Source organism: Mus caroli, unplaced genomic scaffold, assembly GCF_978045245.1.
Source record: "Mus caroli unplaced genomic scaffold, Mus_caroli_1 scaffold_13, whole genome shotgun sequence".
Taxonomy (NCBI): Eukaryota; Metazoa; Chordata; class Mammalia; order Rodentia; family Muridae; genus Mus; species Mus caroli.
The window spans coordinates 35,263,183-35,278,695 of NW_028227268.1; the positions used below are offsets into that span (position 1 = coordinate 35,263,183).

At 43.1% G+C, this 15,513-nt stretch overlaps 2 protein-coding genes across 5 annotated transcripts in view; one reads left to right on the plus strand and one right to left on the minus strand.

Moving 5' to 3' along the window:
- Positions 1–15,513, plus strand: part of Ppm1e (protein phosphatase, Mg2+/Mn2+ dependent 1E) — a 137,480-nt gene that overhangs the window by 113,723 nt on the left and 8,244 nt on the right. For both annotated transcript variants that reach the window (XR_015045005.1, XM_021176229.3), the window contains exons 2-6: positions 1,295–1,413; positions 6,060–6,259; positions 9,812–10,000; positions 13,032–13,175; positions 13,384–13,477. Coding sequence is in view for 1 of the 2 variants with exons in the window: in XM_021176229.3 (XP_021031888.1) it covers positions 1,295–1,413; positions 6,060–6,259; positions 9,812–10,000; positions 13,032–13,175; positions 13,384–13,477 (746 nt within the window). In the remaining variant the exon portion in view is untranslated. The remainder of the gene's footprint in view (positions 1–1,294; positions 1,414–6,059; positions 6,260–9,811; positions 10,001–13,031; positions 13,176–13,383; positions 13,478–15,513) is intronic.
- Positions 1–15,513, minus strand: part of Trim37 (tripartite motif containing 37) — a 155,284-nt gene that overhangs the window by 33,482 nt on the left and 106,289 nt on the right. The gene's annotated exons all lie outside the window — the stretch shown is intronic.

Sequence of the window (15,513 nt, forward strand, 5' to 3'; positions counted from 1 at the left end):
CTTCTGGTCACAGGTCACAGCATCCACACATGCCACATTCTTTCTCCTTCTCTCCCGCTTTGTGCCTCCCAAAGGCTCACGCCATGATGGCATCAGGCTCAGGCTGGAGAGTGAGTCACTGTATGTGCTAGTGAGATCCCATGAGCAAAGCTCCTTGTTTACAGTTGCACCCAACCTGAAAACCGAGGCAAACTCTCTGCCTCACATTCCATAGTATCTAAAGCAATGTATATGCTACAGTATAGAGCATTTGTCTCCTCATTCGCCCCATGTTCACTGCTATTCCTATAGTTTCAAAGAGCACCTTGTAATTCTCAGATTCTGTCTGAATTCTATCTCAGTTTTCAAATCTGAGCGTCTCTCTGAAACGTCAGTTAATAATTTTATACCCCCCAAAATAATTTTATACCCTTATAAAATATCTCATCATCATTTCTACCTTAACAAGCTAAAATGAACTCTTGTTTTCTGCATTAGCCCATGTCCTCAAATCTCTTGTCCTGCTCCTGTCGGCCCATAGCTGTTCAGACGACCCAGGACTTCTTCTCAGTCCTGCCTGGTTTACTCGCCTCAGCCCAACTGTCACCAAGTTCTGCAGCATCTTTCTCCAAAGTATACCTCCCTCCCCAACCCCAGTGCTCCTGTTCTTCCTCACTCCCCTCCCCTTTGTGCCCACCTTTCTCACGCTCTTACTCCTGTCCCGCCCCCTCCCCCTCCCCACTTCTGTGGATTTTCAGTGTCCTTTACTGCTCACCTTTCATTCTTGCTACATTCTAACTTCCTGTGCACAGCAAACCAAGGGAATATTTTAGCTTCTAGCTCACCGTGGCACTTCCTTGCTCAAAAATTTGTGACTCAAAACCAGTTCTCATAAAGGCCTGTGCACATGCTCGTCTGAAGTATTTCATCCTGCCTTCCCACGTCCCTATAATGCTATCTTTTTCACGTTTAAGGGTATGGCATGACTGTCCACCCAACCGAGGTAGGTATCACTGTAGGGGTCACCGTATTGTTTCCTTTACAAAGCTTATCTGACTTTCAGGTTGCATTCTGTTAGTCTACGTGCTTAACCACCTGCCTACCCAGTGGGATGGTAAATGTGGTCAGGGACTAGCCCTGAGGGATTCACTATTATCTATCCAGCACCTAGCAGGGGGTCCGTCAAATAACACGCGCTCAGTTCTTCACTGGAAGGTAAGGGAGAATCTGGGATAACACAGCATGGCATGTATTGTGGCATATTAGAGTATGGCTTCCGAGTTCTTACTGAGGATAGCTTGTACTTCTCTTCCAGTAACTGCCCTTCCTTTCTGGCTGCCGCTTTAGCCAGAGCCACATCAGATGAAGTCCTCCAGAGTGACCTTTCTGCTCACTGTATCCCAAAGGAAACGGACGGCACAGAAGGGACTGTGGGTGAGCACCTTTCTCCATTATTTGTTTAAACATACTAAAATTCTCTCATGGACAGATAGCTACAGAAAATATCTATAGCATATTAAACCCAACTACATATACTTTCTAGTGACTATACAGTGGTATTAAGGAATTTTTAAGAGGCAAGAAAAAATCTAAGCACACACACACATATTTGAAAATAAACTATTTTTGTAAAATTAAATATAATGGTACATGGGAAGTACTAGAAATAGGAAATTGACATTGCTATCTGGTAAGGAGCAAGCATACACAACGCAGTTGAGCTCAGAAGTGTGTACCTGCAGTCTCAGCTACTTAGGAGGCCGTGGCAGGAAGGTCACTGGAGCCTAGGCATTCTAGACAGGCTCAGGCAAGGACCTTTTCTTAACTAAAAATACCCAGTTTGATGCACAACAAAGGAAAATGATGAGGAAAGTCGAGTTTAAGAAGAACCTGTGTAAAACGTTTTATCCATGGCTGCACCACCCCAAATACACCCCATCTCTTCTAAGATGTCATCCTGAAGAATACACATAAAAGCATACAACAGTTTTTAAAAGTTATAACAAGACTCATCCATCTTGTTAAGTTTTATATCCACTAAAACACAGCACTGACAGATATGTAATGTAATATTATTTATTACATGGATCATTGTGTATCTTTGTTGATAAGGATTAAGGCTCAGCAGTCATTCCCATACTCAGCCTTGGTGTCAATGGAACTGAGCCCAAAGCCCTGGACATGATGCTCCTCACACACTGCTGAGAATGTTTTGAGACAGGTCTTGCTGACTGCCCAGGCTGGCCTGAAACGCGCTCCTCCCACTGCAGCAACCCAAGAGGCTGAGTTACAGGAATGTGCTGCCACACTGGCTTCCAGTTTACATATTGGGTTTAACCATACTTGAAAATGATTAAGCAAACTATTTGTATAAAATCAGGGCCTGAGTAACCCACCATACACTTCTATGTTTGGTGCAGGGAACGAAACCTGGAGTTTCTTACATGCTAAGTATGTGTTCTACCAACAGAGTAACATCCCTAGCTTACTACTACAAATTTTGAGGGTGATATTTCATTGATATTTATTGGCTTTGAGACAGGGTTTCAACTCTGTAGCCTCAGGCTGGCCTTCAACTCACTGCCTTGCTGCAGTCTCCCGAGCGCTGGGATTACAGCATGCGCTACCATGCTTAGCCCTCTGTTCTATTCTAAGCGCTTGCCTATCAACATGGTACATAAGGACATAAGGAACAGAGCATTTGTTATAAATAGAAAGCCAGCCCAGAGACCGGGTGGCATTCCCGCTCTTCCCGTCTCTCTCTGGACTGTGAGAGAAAACTGTCAAGGAGGGAGTTACTCCTTGTTCTTACTGAGAATAACGGATTCACCTAGAACCACGCTGTCCCAGAGCCAAGCTGAATGGAGCCTTTCTACAAGGCACAGTCTTTCCCCTGATGCTGAAAGCGAAGCCCTTGTAATGAAAAGTTCTGCTCCACTGCAGAGGGGTGACAGCTGACTCAGCTGCAGCTCGACACAGTGACATTAGCGACTGACGAGCAAGTTTACAGCTGTGAGTGGGTGGGCTGCTGCCTGGATGGTTCTCACTTTCTCACGCCCCTTATTTTGTTTTATTTTTCCATCTCAAGTGGCTATTATTTATATACTACTGTTCTATAGCACCCCTGCTGGAGACTGTCTCAGGGCTGTGTGCTGCCCCAAATGCTGGCTCTGGAGAATTAGCTGAACCCCACAAGACAATAAAAGTAAAATAAAGTTGATTTTTAAAAAATAGATGGCATTGATCACAATGTTTGAAAATTTTCCTAGGATATCACTCAGAATCATCTGCAGGCTGTTGAGATCTCAACTATCTGCCAATCTCTTAGCCATTTCACACAAATCAGTAGGTGTGAGCTGCACAGCTAGAGTCTCTACGGGGACACTGTTGGCCCACACAGTACAGAGGGGAGACATACACCGCTTAGGGCTTACAGCATAGACAGTGAGGTTCCACTGAAAGGACACGTAAAACCTCTCTTTAGCAGGAACTGGTTAAACGCCTTTAATCGCAGTGCTCAGGAGGCAGAGACTGCCATGTGGTTGCTGGGAACTGAACGTGAATCCTCTACAAGAGCAACCTGTGCTCCTAACTACTGAGCCCTTTCACTAGCCCTTAACATTTAAATTTTATTAGTTCCCTTACTGGACAAGGTGGTGTATAGAATGACAGCGATATACGAACCACAGAAAGATGAAATTGTTTATATCATTGGCTGGGTATGTGGGAACGTGTCACGTATTCCACCCGTTCTTGGAGTTTCTGCATGCTTTGTAGGCCTCTTTTTGTGATTGTGTCAACTAAGGACACAGTCATGTCAAGTCTGCACGGGGGTAGGGGTACCTCCTGTTGCAGTCTCTATGAGCTCTAGTACTTAAGAAAAGCAAACATCTGGAGTTGCATAAAGCAATAAAAATATCCGGCTGTTTATGGACTTGTTCATGTATGTAACTCCTTAGGGAGTATTTGTTCTTTGAACTTCATTCTTTTTCAAATACACCCTTGCTTTTCAGTTATATAAAACTGAGAAGGGGTGGCTGGGTGTGGTAGTGCATGCCCACAGACCACAGCACTGGAGAGACTGGGAGCAGCCTATGCTATTGAGACTGTCTCAAAACAAACAAATGAGCAAATACATAAGTTCAAGACATAAAGAAGACTGCTGTATATTAGTAATAAAGAGACCAGAAATAAAGTCTTTTGACACTTTCTGGATATAAAGATGTTAAGAGCTCTGAGTTGATGTAGGGGCTCACACCTCTAATGCCAGTACTGAGTCGGCTGAGGGAGAAGGGACTCCAGACCAGGCCAGCCCGGGAACAGAGTGAGACCCTGTCTCAGGAAAGGGGTGGGGCAGTTTGTGTTGGATGTGATAATTTATAACTTGGGGAACTCTAACTCCAGCACTTGGGAGGCTATAGCAGGATCTTGCTTGAGTCTGAGGCCAGCCTAGGCTCTATAAGGAATTCTGTCTCAAAGAGATAGAGCATGTGCACTTGCACTGTGTTTGTCTGGATGTACAGGGCTGGAGTTCTAGCCTCAGTACTATAAAACAGAAGGAAAATTAATGTAAGAATTATGCATAAGAACAGAAATGGAGTCACAGATTCAAGGCTAACCCGAGACTGGAAGTAAAGAAATGGGAGTCCAGGTTCCATGCTGCTGAGGAACACACAGTCTCTCTTCCTCTGGGTTTCTGTTCTAGGCTACAGGAAGCATCTGTAGCCATTGCCCGTCTGCCACATACTTCCTCGGGCTGTCAAGCTGTGTCTGATTTAGTAAAGCAACTTTTAGGAGGCTTTTTTTTTTTTTAAACTGAGATATTATAGGAGGAACATCTAAAGTACTGAAACACTAATCTTTTGGTTACTTGAGTAACTGCAAACTGAACGGAAGACTAGACGGTTAGAAATGGTAGATACAGTCTGTATCATGTGCCAAGGGATACAAGTCGGCTTCAGAAGCCAGATGTTAACTGGGTCAACTGTAGAGTGAAGGGGACGTAAGCCAGGTGATGCTGGTGTGTGTCTACAATCCCAGCACTGGGGAAGGGTTGTTGAAAACTTAAGGCAGAGGCCAGGCTGAGCTAAATAGCAAGAGTCTGACTTGAAAATAAACAAACAAGTGAGCAAACAAAAAAAATGAGGCTAGTTATGGTATCACACAGGCCTTCAATCCCAGCACTCGGGAGGCAGGGAGAGGCGGATCTAGTCATGGTGTCACACAGGCCTTCAATCCCAGCACTCGGGAGGCAGGGAGAGGCGGATCTAGTCATGGTGTCACACACGCCTTTAATCCCAGCACTCTGGAGGCAGGGAGAGGTGGATCTCTGATTTCAAGGTCAGCATGGTCTACAGAGTGAGTTCCAGGACAGCCAAAGCTACACAGAGAAACTTTGCTTTTAAAAACCAAAAAAAAAAAAAAAAAAAAAAGCAGAAATATATTCCAGGACAGCCAGAGTTATTGTGAGACCGTGTTTTCATCATCATCATCATCAACAACAATAATAATAAATTTTTAAAAATCAATAGTACACACAGAATTCAGGTTGCCTTCCCCAAATAAACATTTAACCTATCAGTTACTCTATTGATTAAACTACTGCCTAAAAGTTTAATTGATAAATATATCAAGGAAAATATATAACTCAGTTCCAAATGATAGAGCTGGAATTCGTTGCAAGTTGTCAGTCCGTTATAGCAGACAGAAGACATAAAAGAGATCAGGAAGGAGAGCCAGGAGTCTTCATAAGCCTTTCCTGTTCTGAATGGCTGGATATACATCCACTGCTCACAGTTCAGTCTCTATTCTGAGTCTAGAAGGCTTGGCTCTCCATGTGATAATTCCTAGCAGTCGTCCACAGTGAAGGCTGCTCTGGGCTAGAGGTCAAAGGGCTGTGAACAAGCCTGGCCTGACCAGAGGGTGATCTTGGTGGCAGCTGATGCTCTCTGCTAGGTAACGTGTCTTTTCCTCGAGTTTAGGAGGATGTGACTGGGTGAACTACTTCTGTCCAACTAGGTAGGGGAGTGGGGAGCAGCGCTACATGGCTCTTTATTGGGGGGTCTCTGCTTCCTTCACAGAAATTGAGACAGTGAAATTGGCCCGTTCTGTCTTCAGCAAACTACATGAGATTTGCTGCAATTGGGTGAAGGACTTCCCTCTGCGCAGGAGGCCTCAGATTTATTATGAGACGTCAATTCATGCCATCAAGAACATGCGAAGGAAAATGGAGGACAAACACGTCTGCATTCCCGACTTTAACATGCTCTTCAACCTAGAGGTAAAGGGCCCTCTTTTGTTGAGAGCTGGTGTGACGTGGCCCTGCCAGGAAGGACCGGTGTCCCACCTGTCGCCCATAGGACAGAGGGAGGCTGGCTGCACTAGAAAACAGAACTTGTTTGATCGTTTTGAGTAAGTTCAAGTCATTCCAAATTGGGAACACTATGTTATTTTTAATAGGTTCACATGGTTCAAAATTGGGAGAGTAAAAATCTCTTGTGGACAGCCAGTTTCTATCCAGGAAAGGAAGAGAAGTTACCAGTTTTTCTTGAAGTTTCTAAAGCTATTTTATCAGCAACCAAATAAAATCATTATATCAAGATAACACATTTTTAAAAGGAGAATTTTTCTGTAGTAAAGTCAAGTGACTTATTAAGTTCTCAGAATACCATGTTGCTGAAGCAACAAAAAACAACATAAAAGGATACATTTAAGGCTGAGACAAATTTGATTTCATCTGATTTTCTTTTTAAAATCTGGGTCTCTGAGATAGAAAGTAGTTGGAATTATACTCCACACGTCTCTGTGACTGACAGACGGGATCCATACGAGTCTTGTCAGCTTAATAACCATTTTCTTGCTGTCTTCTCTCTTTCTATTAGATGTATTATGCTAATGCAAACAAAGGAGGGTTTGTTTCCCTGCCTGTCACTCACCTTTCCTTTTCTCTGTTAAGTCCATCACTTCAAAATGGCAGTGTAGTACTTTATACACAGCACAGTGTTTCCTTCACTTAGCACAGCTAACTTTAAGCTTCAGCTTTAACTTTTTTTTAATAAAAAAAATTGTATTTACTTAGAAGCATTCAGAATGTCAACAAAACAGCCGCAATTTTTTTTTTGCAATTACAGAGTGGTATTCAGTTAACTAAACAACAATTATCTTCGTATAAGCTGCATCAGAGACAACTGAAGATGAAAAAAATAAAACCCAAAAATAAAACCAAAAGAAAAAAAAACAAACTACTGTCCCCATATATAACTAATTTGTACTGTGCACCAACAAGAACCTGCTTTAAATTTCCATGCCAATTTACAACCCCCAGACTGTACCAGGCAAGGTTAGTGGCTATTGAAAATATCACCAGGACAGGGCTATCTAAAGACACATTCGGTAGTGTTAACTATACAAAACTGTCAAGGGCTAAAGAGCAGTCGGGACTCAAGAGAGACAGCACCTGGTCTTTGTTTCCAGTGCTGTGTCCATACAAATGTACCCCAAAGGTTGCCTCTACAGCTACTTCAAGACTCAGATTTGAAGGCCCTAGTTCTGGATGTTAACCTGGATGGTTTTCATTTTTCTCCAAATTTGAAATGAAGTCCAAAGGCCTAGCTCTGAAGCGTTAGTTGTCCTGACCGACGCACCAAAGCAGGCTCTGAAGGTCACTTAGCAGTGATTATTCAGAGCTCTGCAAATTCTTATACTTTTTATCTGGTAACTTCATTTAAAATTCTTCATCACAACAGAAATACACCTAAGTCTTAAATATGTGTTTGACAAAAGTGTTTTAGCATTATTAATAAAAAATAAAGAGAAAGAGAGAAAGAGAGAGAGAAAGAGAGAAAGAGAGAAAGAGAGAAAGAGAGAAAGAGAGAAAGAGAGAAAGAGAGAAAGAGAGAAAGAAAGAAAGAAAGAAAGAAAGAAAGAAAGAAAGAAAGAAAGAAAGAAAGAAAGAAAGAAAGAAAGGAAGGAAGGAAGGAAGGAAGGAAGGAAGAAGAAAAAGCTGGGCGTGGTGGTGCACGCCTTTAATCCCAGCACTTGGGAGACAGAGGCAGGCAGATCCTGAGTTTGAGGCCAGCCTGGTCTACAAAATTAGACAGCCAGGGTTACACAGGGAAATCCTGTCTTGAAAAAAACCAAACCAACCAACTAAACCCAACAAATCAAAACCAAAAAAAAAATAGAGCCCGGTGTGGTGGTATACACCTGCGATCCAGGATTCTGAGGCAGGAGAGCTGCTACACAGCAAGACCCTGTGTCAGAAACCAAAGCATACACGTAGGCGCGCAGATATAGAATGCTTGTCTCACCTATCCAAAGTCCTACTAAACACCCCCACCCAAGCAAAACCAAGCCACAGATATACAGACATGAGGGTGTTATTTATGATAGTGGGATTATAGTGCTATTTGTTTCTTTCTTTATGTTTATTATTTAAACAAATTATACATCATTATAAATTTTCCCTATAAAAACTACACTATTTTAAAAGAAAATTGCGTAGTGCTGGGAGTGAAGCCTAGAGATGTTGCACGAGTTAGTGGAGACCCCACCACTAATGCAGCAATGACTTTGCCTGACTGCTGGCGTTTCTGATGTTATACTGAGTTGTTGAAATTGAGTATAACTTTAGGCCAGATTCTGTTTAGTCAATCTTTAATGGCACTATAAATTGTTTTGCTTAAGATATAAGACATACTAGCGTCAGTGTCTGGAAAGTATATATCAGTTTCATAATTTTTGAGTGTTACCATTATTCTCTGGACATTTACATATGGTGTTTTTGTTAAAGAGACGTTTTCCAAGGCACAGATATGCCTGTGTCATATCTATCTGACACAAGTGTGAAGGTAGGGCAGCCCCTCAGCCTTAGAAAAACTCAGCTCAACTTGGGTTACATGACACTGTGTCAATTTTAAGGAAAAAGAAAGAAAAACCCAAAGCAAGCAGGCAAACAAAAACAGCCCCCTAAGAAAAGATTTGTTTAGGAGTGCATGACAGAACCCAGAGTCCCAAGAAAACAAATGGAAAGACTCACAAATGAAGTCCTTAGCCTCTGCTGCCTACAGGGAGCTCAGGAGTCACTCAAACCCCAGTGACTCACACACATGAGAGACAGATCTAAGCACCTGAGCTGAAAATGAAGCAAGCAACTTGAGACACAGCAGAAGGTAAGAGCGATGCTGGCAGCTGGCCTTTGAGAAATGGTTGCTAAAGCCTAGACTGAGGCTGAAGCTAAGTTGCCAGGCACAGCAACTAAGTTGCACAGCATGACACTGGGCATCTGACGTGGCTCAAGGCTGGTTAACAAGTTTAGAGAGAGACTATTTATGGAAGTAAGAATTCAATGTGACCAAGAATGATGTGTGAAAGAGGCATTATCATACAGAACTGTATATGTTTTTAATCTCTGGTATTTTAGACCTGAACACAATTGGCTCTGTGCTGGAATGTTTTATTGTTCTGTGGTATTTTGAAAGAAGTACTCCATGCAGAACGGCTTTTGCTCACTTCTTCCTCACACTGTCTTTCCTCCTCTTCCTCACAACTATGGTTTTGAAGCAAATGCACGTGGGTGGTTTCCATGGTACAAGATAACAAGTTTCACAGAGAGGGCGCTGCAGCCTGCACTAATTGGGCATGATATGTTCCAGGGATGTGTGTGTAAACACAGATGCCCTAGCATTGCAGGTATGCAGCAGCTGATCAGGCATGTGAGCGAAGGGAAACATTATCTGAATGACAAACACAGAAGATGGCTGGCTCCAGGGCATCAGATCACTTGCATGGTGCTCTGTGCCATTCCTTAACTGTTTTGTGTCTCTACTGACAGGACCAGGAGGAACAAGCATACTTTGCAGTGTTTGATGGCCATGGGGGAGTGGACGCTGCTATTTATGCCTCCGTTCACCTACACGTTAACTTAGTGCGCCAGGAGATGTTTCCCCATGATCCTGCTGAGGCTCTCTGCAGGGCCTTCCGTGTTACAGATGAGCGGTTTGTGCAGAAGGCAGCCAGGGAGGTATGGCATGTCCTTGTGAACTCTGGCTACTACTGCACTAGTCAAGTTCAACCAGTCTCTGTGGTTAAAGGTACACATCATCTAAGCTCTACAGACACAGACAGACGTTCAATCCTAAATCCAGTTCCCTCCTGGGGATTCGTTCTGTGGGGCACACTGATAGACTGTAAAGCAGAGTCAGGCTGTGGTTTTCTGGCTGCTTTTTGTTAAGTGCTGCTGGATTGGGCGGGTGAGTTGTGTGTCGTCCCCCCCCCCCCCGACCCCCACCCTGGTCAGCTACCTCTCTAAGCACCCTTGCAGACAAGATCTGGATGTGGTGAACTGAAAACAATAGTTTTAAAACAGCAACAGCAACTGGGATTCCTTCCATCGCTTTGATTCTGCATGAGTAGGCCACTGTTTACTGTGCAGAGAGGGGGACCTTAGGTGACCCCTGAGCTGATTTCTTCTTACTAGGAAGACAAGACAGAATTCATGTCCTAGCTTTCTAAGGCTGGTCAGACCTAAGTGTTTTACTCTGAATGAAATTTAGGACTTCCATATTAAATTCTAAAAGTAAAATATATTATGTCTATCTATTTATCATTCTGGGCAATGGAATGTAATTACCTATGACACTGTTGGATTTTTAGCTGGGGGCAGGCTAAATAGAAAATGTACATTTTTTTACTTGTCAAAAGTAATTACAAATTAAGATATACACAGTAAGTTAACTTCTGCCACATGACTCAAAAATGGAAAGATCAGACTATTATTTGGTCCGTTTTCCTGATCTCTACAGTTATGCTGTAAAGCATCAGTGGGGCTTGGAATCAATCAAAGAATGATGAACCACTTGGTAAAAAGCAAGAGATGTATCTACCTTCATCCCTAAGCTCGGACTGATACACACGGTAGCTATAGGAACTACTAAGACTCCCAGGTAGAGGTGGGCTGCAAGAGAGCCCAAGATGGCCACAGCCCTTCCCCCAGCTCTGGGCCAGCACACTGATGGGCTCTGCCTTTCTGGAGCCTGCTGCCTCTGAGCTTGGGGACAAGGTGAGCCTGGGGGAATGGAGAGGGTGGCAATCTAGTTGCCAATATGGGACAATAATGTCTTTTTAAACCTGACATCCCGTTTTCTGTTTCCGTCACTTGCTGTCACTGGTGCTGTGTCTGTCCTGCCAATGCTGCTGCATAATTCAGGGTCCTCCCAGCAGTCCGCTCTCTCCTTCCTGTGCTTCCATGTGCTGTTTACTGCTGGGGAAAAGTAGCTATTCCTGTTGTGAGGCAGCCCTGCCTCCTGTTCTCTCCAGGGCATATGCACTGAAGTGTCTTTATATCGTGTGTTCCAGAGGGCTGAGTTTTTGAACATTCTGTGTGGGAAGACATTTTATTGGTGGGTGAGGATTTATAACAAACTTTTCCTATATAGGGAAAAAAAGAAAAGTTGTTTTTCTCATTGGATACAAGAAGCCCTTTGCCACCCCTGACGTACTTGTTCTAATTTGGGCCAGGTCCTTAGTAACAGTGTTATGCTTATTTGGTGGTGACTCATGTCAAATGGAGATGTCATTTTGGTGTAGTGGGATCAAGAGCTTTAAGTACTGTGGTAGCTACTGCAGTGACATCCCAGGCTGTTAGCTCTCTATGCAGTGTTCCCAATCAAAGCTCCCTAAAAATACTCTAGGGAAGGCTTCTCGGGTTTTTTTGTTTTTAAAGGTATATAAGCATCTTCTTCAGTGAGTATATGCTGTCTCAGTTCCATAGTATCCAGACACTGGGGACATTTCTTCTGTACCAAGCAATGCTGCAATGCTTTATATATACACGCACATACACATGTGCATGCATGCACGTACTTGCGAGCACACGCACACACACACACACACACACTGTACAACTATACCAACTCACTGATTACCCAGTAGTTCACAAATGAAGCAGACTAGAACTGGAGCCATTTAAGAAGAGGACTGTCGGGTGTGGTGGCACACGCCTTTAGTCCCAGCACTTGAGAAGCAAAGGCAAATAAATGCTCTCCACGAGTTCTAGGCTAACCAGATTGACAGTGAGACCTTATCTCAACAGTGAACCAGGAAGAACAAAGACTTCAGAGGTTTTACATAGTGAACAATATTACCAACCCTCGGACAAATCACAGAATATTCCATGTTTTAAAACACACACCCAAGCATCTTCTCTTTCTTCTCTGCCCCCTGCCCCCGTGTGTGTGTGTGTGTGTGTGTGTGTGTGTGTGTGTGTGTGTGGTGGACATGCATGCCACTATGTGCACGTGGAGGAAAGGAAAGCTTACAGAAGGTGGTTCTTTATGTCCACCATGTTGAGTTTCAGGATCAAACTAAGGCTATGAGGTTTGGCAGCAAGACCCTTTAAATTCTGAGCATTCTTACCTGGTTTTTAAATTCGCTAATTAATACTTTATATTTTACGAGTATGGGTATGTATTTCTGTGTACCAGAGGCATGCAATGCCCATGGAGGCTGGAGGAGACATTAGATGGCCTGGGACTGAGTTGACATGGTTGTGAGTCACCATCATATGGGTGACTCAAATTGGGGCCCACTGAAAGAGCAGCCAGTGCTCTTAATCACTGAGCCATCTCTCTTTAGTCCTCCTACCAGCCCTCGAGCCCAGTCTTTTTAAGAAAATGTTTACTTAAAATGAAACATAATTATCTATGTTGTGCATATCACAGATCAAGTGGACTTGTGTGCATAAACAAAAATACACATAAAATTCTCTGAGCCAGGCACGATGGTACACATGCTTAATCTCAGCAGAGGCAGGCAAACCTGTGTAAGTTTGAGACCAGCCTGGTCTACATAGCATGTTCCAGGCTGCTAGGGTTACACAAGTGAAGACCTCTTTTCAAAAATTAAATAAAATGCTCTGAGACACATGAGTTTGTAATGTGAAATTATGTTACTTATAGTCTGCCTCAAATGCAGCTTGTATTAATTATAAATTGCTCTGCACGGAAGATTTACTGTCTTTATTTTCTTTGACTCTGGTCTTCCATTATTTCCAGAGCTTACGGTGTGGGACCACAGGAGTAGTGACTTTTATCAGAGGCAACATGCTCCACGTGGCATGGGTGGGCGATTCCCAGGTCATGCTGGTAAGAAAGGGCCAAGCTGTTGAACTAATGAAACCACACAAGCCAGACAGAGAGGTATGTATGATCTGTTCCAACAGAGCATGTCATAATGGCAGTTCTGTAGTTCTTAATTAGGATTCTTTGAGTATGCCCTCCTCCTAAAGGAGAAATACAGGAAGCCTTTTCACAAGCTTTCTGATGTTGGGCTGTATATCTACTTACTGTAAAGCAGATGAATAAATCCTGAATGCAGATATTTGATTTTTATTGCACTGCTCTTTAGGATGAAAAGCAGCGAATTGAGGCCCTTGGAGGCTGTGTGGTTTGGTTTGGCGCCTGGAGGGTGAATGGAAGCCTGTCCGTCTCCAGAGCCATCGGTAGGAAAGCATGACTCTCCTTTCTCCAGTCTGGTAGCTCATCGTGCTGTGTTACCTTTGCTGTGAAGGAACTTCAGGTGCCGCTTACATGCTCAGAATGCTTATCATTGTTTAAAATAACAACCACCAGATGACTTTGGAGTTATTGAAGTCCACCTGGCTATTTATACATTTAAAATTCATTATAAAATAAGACTCATGTCAAGGAATACTGAATATCAGTTTCTATTTTTTAAATAGGAGCTTCCAATTTAGTGAAAAATCTGCTTAAAACCAATGATTGTTTCACTCCATTGTTGCAGAAAATGGGAGGTTCTTTCCAAATGTCACAGTTTCTTTTTTGGTGAATTATAAAATGACATGAACAGAATTCTTTAAAACACACTTTTTATACAAAACTATTTTCTAAATGTGGAAATATTTAGAATGTATATATACATATATATATAAACACACAGTTTTATGAGAGAGGGTCTAAACAGACCAGCCTGGACTCTGCCTCCGAGTGCTGGTATTAAAGGCATATACACCACACCTGGCCCAGAAAATACCCAGTCAGATCATCTCGGGTTCAAGTTCACTTTTTCTTTTTCCTTCTCTCCCCATTCACACTAGGGAACAAATTCAGGCCTTCATGCATGCCAGGCAAGCTCTCTACCCACGCAGGTGCACTTCCAGCATTAAAGAAGAACTGGTCTCCCTAAAACTTAAGCCTTTTAAAAGGGCGAAGCTACTATAAAACAGCTTCAACAGGCGACTGTACAAAGTTGTAGACGTAACTTCAAGGAATGGGCTGTGCCTGCCTTTGTCTAGGTCTGGGCTGAGTGTGTTGTCAGGCTTCATGGGTTAGCTTCTCTTCCCAGCTGGCTTTTCTTCTCTGCCCAGTGTCACATGTAAATACAGTTAGTGTGTTGCTCATGTGTATGTGCTGGGGCTGACTGCTTGGGACTGCCAGCATTTGAAAAAGAATACATGTATGTCTTCATGGGTAGACAGGCAGATAGCCATGCACACCACAACCCTTAATTTTTAAAGAAGCAACTGAATATAGACAAAGCTAGCATACACAAAGGTCATATCTAATTACTAAATTAGTTTATCATTACCAAAGATCCCAGAATAAGACAACCTTAAAGATTGGGTTTAGTTTCACTGGTGATTCGAAACCTTCCTACTCCTTGAAAAGATGCTGGCAAATTGTAAAGTTCCCCAAATATGAACATGAGAAGCTAAGTGACTACAAATACCTCATGAAGAACATGTTTTCTTTACAATAAGGGAGCAATTAGTTACTGTGGAACAATACCAAAAGAGGGAAATTCTCAAGCCTAAAATATACTCTTAGGTACGAGTATTTTTGACACCTAGAACTGGTCAAGAACTCGTCCTACTCCTCTTCCTTCTGAGAGTGTTTTGTCAGGAGACTGATGCATCCCCACAGAGGCAACCTAACGGGTAGATGCCGGCCTTGATTCTAAAAATAGAGCACAAGACGAAACCAAAGCAGCACTTCAGGAAGCGACACCTAAGACAGAATAAGGTCGACATCACAGATAAAATGACTTTGCAGGTAGACAGGGCAACACACTATGTTTAGGGAGGGAAACCCCAGGATATAACTAGTTTTAGGAGTAGCAATGAGTACTCAAGGTGAGAGCAGAGGGTGGACTGGTCAAGAGTCTGCACTGCAGTGAGTGAACAAGCAGAGTCCACATGACCAGGCTTGTCTCTCCAAGCACTTATAGTTATAGGCAGGGGGAGGATTGAGGCGAGTGTAACAGGCCTAGAAGGGAGATCATTTAGAAGGCTTGTGGGAACAGAGCTGGAGACGAGGCTATCTAAAACGGGAGACACGGAGGAGGCTATAAATCGGTGAGACAGATGATAGTTTGTGAGGAAGAGGAAAACTAACTTCCAGGTTTCTGACTTATGAGTGGGAAGATGATGAAGCATTTGTAATAAAGCAGCAGCAGTTGGTGGGGGGTGAGTTCAGTTGGACTTATTTTCAATTCTAGGTACTGATGGGTTTCATGTCT